General features: G+C 33.7%; 1 protein-coding gene across 1 annotated transcript; it reads right to left on the reverse strand.

The window, feature by feature from the left end:
- Positions 1-3776: 3776 nt before the first annotated feature.
- Positions 3777-7494, reverse strand: LOC107867294 (G-type lectin S-receptor-like serine/threonine-protein kinase At4g27290). Its single transcript, XM_016713460.2, has 6 exons — positions 5604-7494; positions 5235-5473; positions 4891-5101; positions 4565-4802; positions 4331-4481; positions 3777-4243 (listed from the first exon to the last, which is right to left on the reverse strand). Exons 1-6 carry the CDS (start codon positions 6910-6912, stop codon positions 3941-3943), a joined length of 2451 nt encoding a protein of 816 aa, XP_016568946.2. The 5' UTR covers positions 6913-7494; the 3' UTR covers positions 3777-3940.
- Between the last annotated feature and the right edge of the window lie 256 nt (positions 7495-7750).

The raw sequence follows: 7750 nt of genomic DNA on the forward strand, positions 1-7750 counted from the left end.
GGTTCCAACTTCCAAGGGATGAAAATACAGTTTGACCATTTATGATGAATTGATTTGCAGTGATTACACCCGTTGTAGTAGGAATATTTTGTATGTAATTAGAGTAGAAAGACAATAGATAAAGCAGGAAGAAACTAATATTCACTATTGATGCCATATGATTTAGACTTGAGAGCCAAAGTCCATGCAAATTTATGTTTGCCTTGTATTCTTGTTTTGCTAGTGGCTCTTGTACTGACTCATCAGATCTTGGGGGATAATTTCTTTCTTCTGGTTTGTCTTTCTCCTTTTATTTAATCTTGGTGATTAGCACGTTTTTGAATATTCAGCCTCTTGATAACGGCACTACGTGTTGTTTCAAACATTTGATTAATAAAGCAAATGGACCACTGGCTTTGGAAGAAAACTAAATGGAAATTTCATAGTTGTTATGTTAATCTGATACGTTATTTGTTGGTTTTTAGCTTTGAAATTATTTGTTGGTTTTTAGCTTTGAAATTAGAGAAATAATAGAGAAAGAGTTGGAGAGAAAAATATGCTGCAATTGTATTGCCAAAGAGAATTATTTTATTAATAACTCAAAACATATATTTATAATTAAATTTCTAACTGCACTTTAATTTAAATTGGGATAACTAATTCCTATTCAACTAACAAAAAGATAACTAATTCCTAAGTCGACTCTAATAATTTAAACTACTAAAATTATCTACTCCTACTTTATTTTTGAGACATATTTTCAAGACTCCTCCTTAGATTAGAAATTGTCTCGGCTTCAACTGAATTTGAGAAATTGTCCCGACTTCGACTGAATTTGACCTCTTGAATAAATCTATCAATTCATCTTTGTTCTTGCATGGCTTATGTGCATCTTCCGAAAACATTTTCTTTTCTCTGCAGGAATACAATCAGCATTCCCAATTCTGACTTTCTTACTTTTCAAAGGCTCAAACTTTTTAAAAAGAGTTTTGTCATATGTCAGGTGGTTTGTACAACCACTATCAATCATCTAAAAATCAGATTTCTTGGTTGAAGAATATGTTGCCACAAATAAGTTCTTTGAGATTTGTTTTTACAAATCACAGCTTCATGACCAAGTTGATTACAGATCTTGCGTTGTGTGTTTGGTCTCTTCCAACATTTAAATGGAGGATGATGACCTATTTTGCCATAGTGCTGACAAGGTGTGTATTTTTTCTTGAATTATTACCCTTGCTTTGAGTCTTGTGGTTGGCTGACAAAGCTCCTTCAATCATACTATCCTGTCTCATAGGCCTCCTTTACTCTTGCGTCTACAACGTATTTAACAATTCTGCCAAGGTAATCTTGGACAGGTCCTTTGTATTTTCCAAGGTAATAATTGATACTTCGTATCTTTCAAGCATAGTAACAAGAATTTTTTTAACAATTCTTGAATCTTTAAATTTTGTGCCAAACAATCTTACCTTGTTAACAATGCTAAGAAGCCAATCTGATTACTCTTTGACACTCTCATATTCGTTCATCTTTTGCAATTCGAGTTCCCTTATTAGATTAAACACTTTTATGTCTCGTATTCTTTCATCTTCGGTATATTTTTTCTTCAGATAATCCCAAATTTCTTTTGGTGATTTAAGGGTTATAATTCTCATGAAAATTATTGGAGACAAACTAGCAAACAAAGCTGCTTTTGATTTTGATTTTCTGATTTTCTTTTCCTTTTGACTTTGATCTGGGCTATCGTGGGATTATCGGGTAGCGGAAGAAACTCATAATCCTCCTTCACGGCTTCCCAAAGATCTAAAGCCTCAAGATAAGTCTCCATTCTTATAGCCCAAAGATGTAATTCTCACAATCAAAGACAGGAGGAGCTATTTGAGAAAAGTTATTTTCAGAATTCATCTCTCTCACAGATCCCTCAAGAAACTGGCTCTGATACCAATTGTTGGTTTTTAGCTTTGAAATTAGAGAAGTAATAAAGAAAGAGTTGGTGAGAAAAAGATACTGCAATTGTACTGTCAAAGAGAATTATTTTATTAATAACTCAAAACATATATTTATTTTCTAACTATACTTCAATTTAAATTGGATAACTAATTCTATTCAAATACCAAAAGGATAACTAATTTTTCTGTCGGCACCATGGTAGGAGCAACATTCTAACGGTTTGAAGTAGCAATGTTTGTTATTGCAATATTTGTCCTTTCATCATTGACTTAATTTTCATTAGTTATTTTGCTATCACAATAAGACAACCAGTTTAGTATCACAAATACTAATAATAAAGTATTGAACTTTAAACAATTGATTTCTAGTATAATGATAAAGTTTTTATGTACTTCAAATCACAATAATGAGAGGAGACGGAGAGAGATGAAGAAAGGTGGTGGTGGTTGAGGACGGCATTCTGGGGGGGGGGGGGGTGTTGGGATTGGGTATTTTTTTGACTTTTTTTTTTTAAAAGTTATTTTTATTTTATATATATATATATATATTAATATTTAATCTCATATGCGTCATTTAAAAATAACGTGGCATGCTACGTGCAGTCGATTGTATTACACTCATATTAATCGGATGAGAAAAGAGTTTAAAATATTGTGTTTTAATGGATTTAAGGGTTTAGATGACGAAAAATCAGTAGAAGAGTCCATATTATATACTCAGACAAATACAAGGGTCCATTTGATCATTTTGCTGATATGAAATTCAAAAAACTAGGATACTTTTAATATGTTTTCACCCTTCACTCTTCCAAATATATAAACTTCATTTCAAAAGATTTATAGTTTCTGTGTCTGGATTCACAATTAAAGTTTAAAAATTGAATCTTGTCAAAATTTCAACTGTGTCATATGAATTAAGACAAAGATCTCTGATCTCATTCTTTTGAAACAAAGGATATTGTAGAGCGGTATAGGTATAATTTACATATTTCAATCTCTGATTAGAGTTATTTCAACCTTTTAAGGACTTGTCTGGGACACTGAGTCCTGAATTGTCCAAAATATATTGCTTCGTTTTAGCTGAGTTAGTGAATATTAAATGAAGAGTGATATCAACCTTATGTTAGGTGGATTTTGAATGGGCTGCCCTTGTTTATTGGTAAGGTTTGCATTTACTTTGTGTGACTAGACTGGTATGTTATTGTTGTTGTCTAAAACAATGACCAAACTACTTTTTGGGGTGAATGCAGGTTATTCATGAGTTTATTATGTAGAGGGTGAAGTATTTGCAAAACTTAGTTAATTTGCTAATTATCATTGCTTTCAAAATGTGAAAATTCATAGATGACAATTGTGAAGAATTTTTTGTGATGATAATATACATGATGATAGTTTGCTCATTAAACAACAAAATTTGGAAGATTACACTCTGTGTCTTCTGGGAGAAAATATTTATGCAACGTAGCCTAGTATCTTTCCATTTCTTCAAAATATTAAATTATTAAAGTTGTTAATGCAAATAGGATGCTATTCTCTGAAAAGTAAAAAACTGCAAATTCAAAACCTCTGAAATTATAATTGAAATTTACATTTTCTAACTAAGATACTAAATTCAGTTGTATGTTTCACATTGCAAAAACAAATCAAGGTAAAGTGCTGCTTAAATTCCTATAACAGCTTTGTACCATATTCTGGATATGCTTTCACTAAAATGGAGTTACAATATGTGAAATTTCCATTACTACTATTGATTTTGTGATTTCTGATCACACGATAAAATTGTTATACCTAATATTCTGGAAAAAAAACTTACAACTTTAGAATTTTTGTAATATCAATAACATGTCTAAAGTATATATTCAAAGAACAATGGAAATAAATAAAGATTCATCCATAAGTAGATAATATATTCAAGTACAAAAATTCAGCTCGATGTTTCCTCAGTAGTACTGTATTTCACAATAACCAAAGTTCTAATATAATTTTGCCTATTCAAGTAGTTATTTTTGTCAAACCTACCGAGGATCTAACAATGTGATTGTGAATTCATTTTTTGAACTGCTTGTCTGTGATCCTGATTTTGCTTCATCAAATAGATTTCGCTCCATGAAAAATCCCGGTTCTTTTGCTTTTGGCAGTGGACTTTCGTTAGTCAACATCTGAACCACAGAAAACATACTTGGTCTATCATCTGGATGTTTTTGCACACATAATAAACCCACTTGGATTGATCTTAAAACTTGACAAATATTGCAAGTATCAGCTAGATGCTCATCAGCTAGTCCCAAGGACCTATCTTCTTTGTAAAGCTTCCATGCCTGTTTTAGATACTTTGAATCATGACAAATTCTATTTTTATCAAGAAAAAAAGGAGCTGTGTGTAATGTAGGTTATGCAGTGCTTACATGACCAAGAAGGTTAAGGTTGTGATCTTGATGGACAAATCCTCTATTTCTCTTGCCACTCACAATCTCTAACACCAATACGCCAAAGCTAAACACATCTGATTTTACTGAGAAGATCCCATCTATTGCATATTCTGGCGACATGTAGCCACTGTGCCAACAAAACAACACCAAGAGAGTTAAAGAAGCAAAATGTCATATGAGAGTACATCGTATGATATTAGAGATCCTTACTGTGTCCCAACCACATTGCGTGTTTTTGCTCCCATGTCATTTCCTGCAACACTTCTAGCTATGCCAAAGTCTGATATCTTAGGATTCATATCTGTATCTAGCAAAATATTGCTTGCTTTAAGGTCTCTATGGATAATTCGTAGTCGAGAATCTTGATGAAGATATAACAATCCGCGAGCAATTCCATTTACGATGTCAAACCGCTTTGGCCAATCAAGTAATTTGCTCTTTGTTTTATCTACGAAGTAAGTTTTCTTGTTAGCAGCTTCATTCATGTTTTGACTAATAGATCATTTTAGCTTGTGTAGTAGGTTAGAAATCCAAACCAAATATATATGAATCCAGGCTTTTGTTAGGCATGTATTCATAGATCAACATCTTTTCTTCTCCTTGAATGCAGCAACCCAAAAGTCGCACAAGATTTCGGTGCTGAAGCTTGGCAATATAGATAACTTCGTTCTTGTATTCATCAAGTCCTTGCATGGAAGTCCTTGACAGTCTCTTTACAGCTATTTCTTGTCCCTCTTCCAGCACTCCCTAGAAATGGAAAATGTATAACATTAGAACATATATTTTACAAATACGAGAATATTGCAGAATGAAATGAATCTCTAGCACTCTGATCTTAAGCATAAACTAGTTACCGTTCCAACAAATTTGCACTGTATACCTTGTAAACTGGTCCAAATCCACCCTCTCCAATCTTGTTGTTGAACGAAAAGTTATTTGTGGCTCTTGTTATTGTTGAAAATGGGAACAGTGGCAGCTCAATATCTTCACTGAGTTTCAGTTTCTTCTTTTTCCGTTTGTACCACAACAAAATCAGGATCAACAGAATCGTTGCCATCAACAATGAAAAACTCACTGTGAGTATCTTTGCCTTCTTTCTTGTTGAACCTACCTCAGATTCTACAATCAATTTTTTGAGTCAGCCACTGTAAATCAAGACAGGCCTCTAACTTTGTATAGTACCATCTTCTAGTGTTGAAAAACTAAGTCAAGAAATACTTCAAGGGAAATTTCTTAAACAAGTTCTTACCTTGCTCTGAAGAATCCATCTTGATGAAAATGTCTTGTCCTCTTTCAGGCAGCTTTCTGATGTCAATTAATTCCCCATACCATAATAAACAACCTTTGTCTCCATTGCTTATATCCAGACTTGAATAAGCTGTGCAGGAACAATTCCTGGAGCATACTTGCCTACACTCATCGAGTGTCATCGTTTTATTGTACCGGGTGTGCTTAGTATCTGGCAACTTGATTCCAGAATATCTTAGAAATACATGTTCCTTGCTGCAATCTAAGGGTTTCCTCCGAACACACCCTTCTGTCCAATCTCCCTTTTCCCATTGTTGTGGATATTTAGGTACAAACTTCTCCAAACATCCACAAATAGGTTCACTGTATATGTCACAGCTCCCATACACACCACACAAGCTATATGTATCACAAGTGTCTGTAGGTAACTTGTAGTGAACATTCCATCTCTTTGTCTGATCCACCCACATGAAACGTTGTATATCACCATTGCTACTCAAGACAAATCTTGATAAAACCGAGCTGTTATTAATGAGAGAAAAGATATAGTAAAGCTCATCCTTATTAAAAATAAATTGTAATGTATAAAGTCTGCTTTGTGTTAGTAGTGGTGTGGGTGCTCCACTCCATCGTAAACCATTCCATGGTCCTATACGGTATAATACATTTGTGCCACTTTTGGTGAGAGCCTGTGGATATCCAGTAGGATCAATGGTACGAGTGAATTCTCCTGGAGCTGGATCATTATCATTCTTCCATGCTGAAAGGTAAATCTCATAGCCAGTTTTAAAATTCTTGCCAAGCTTCATGTCAGGCAAATGCGTATCAGTTGGAAAATGGAAGCTCTGCCAGAGGAAATCCTCTGGATTTTTATCATTTGCATCTTTAACAACAAGATTCCCAGAATCTAGGAGCACGGCAACTGGATTTTGGACTGATCTTGAGGTGTTAGTGGACCATATACTTTCATTCTTTTCATTGAGAAGAGCAAGTATTCCTGGCACGTTTATCTTCAGTTGTACTGAAGATGTATTGGTCAGTGGTTTTTCTCTGTTTGCAACCCATACAACTGTTTGGACATAAGGAAGAATTTGCTTGTACCATATCCCAATATATCGATTTGAGGAACCGCTGGGGCTGAAGAATCCCAGCTCAAAGGTTCCATCTGATGAAACAATAGTTTCTCCATCTACGATAGATTGATTCGTAGTGATTGAGTCTGTTGTTGTAGCAGAAAAAATACTGTATATAGAAGAGCAGAAAGTCAGTAGAAAAACTAGGAAGAAACTAGCTTCCATAGATGATGTCATGTTTCAACTTCTGGAAAGTGGCAAATGCATTTCTCAAAATTTGTATTTACTTCATAGTCTTTGGGATACGGCGCCATATTTTTTTCTTGTTGAATAATCGTTAAAAATGGTGGCTGCTAGACTAGTATTTGAAGTTTGTGAGGCTCTTAATGTCTCTTTGACAAAGTTTACATCCCATATTTGAATAGAAAAATTCCATTCCCATTTTATGGTCAGTCCATCACCACCTGACTTTTGTGGATGATACTATTGACCAGTCTAGTCGCTACTAACTTTGATTTTGGTTCCAAAGTTTGCCATACCACAACTTAAAGCACCTATGAACATTTGAAGCTGGTAGCGGTGGAGCCAGAATTTTTAATTTAGGAGTGTTGATTCACATTTTTTTGCTCACCAAGTTTTGAATATATTACTTATACATATTAAATAAATTTTTAATATAAATATAAGATTTGGCTTTGTCTGAAAATCTTACTGAAAAGTTTGTAGTTGTAGAATTTAAAGTTTTATGATGGACAGAGACGTCTTTATCAGAATTTTCCACAAAAGAAAATCTTCAGTTATTGCCAAAAAAAAAATAAAAAAAATTCTTTCTCTCTTATTCTTTTTTCTTTTTTCATTTTATTAATATGACCAAAGAGCTTGTAACATCTAGAATTAGGGAAAAAATTGGTCCAAAGTTAGTAGCATAAACCAATCATCTTATGACCAATTTCAGAAGCAGAGAGCCACCGAGTATTGTAGCCAAGAAATGCTATTATTATGGTGCAAAAATCAAATCATAGAATGTTTTACCTGTTATGAAATACAAAAGCAAGAACAAGAAAAATAAATAGAG

The sequence above is a fragment of the Capsicum annuum genome, unplaced genomic scaffold (genome assembly GCF_002878395.1).
Source record: "Capsicum annuum cultivar UCD-10X-F1 unplaced genomic scaffold, UCD10Xv1.1 ctg4594, whole genome shotgun sequence".
Classification (NCBI taxonomy): domain Eukaryota; kingdom Viridiplantae; phylum Streptophyta; class Magnoliopsida; order Solanales; family Solanaceae; genus Capsicum; species Capsicum annuum.

What these genes read in the sequence shown, in the direction of transcription:
- LOC107867294 (XM_016713460.2), bottom strand. Translation starts at nt 6,912, where the DNA reads ATGACATCATCTATGGAAGCTAGTTTCTTCCTAGTTTTTCTACTGACT. An exon ending in GATTTGGACCAGTTTACAAG is followed by an intron (nt 5,102 to 5,234) that starts GTATACAGTGCA and finishes TTCCATTTCTAG; the next exon opens with GGAGTGCTGGAAGAGGGACA. An exon ending in CCTGGATTCATATATATTTG is followed by an intron (nt 4,803 to 4,890) that starts GTTTGGATTTCT and finishes CTTACTTCGTAG; the next exon opens with ATAAAACAAAGAGCAAATTA.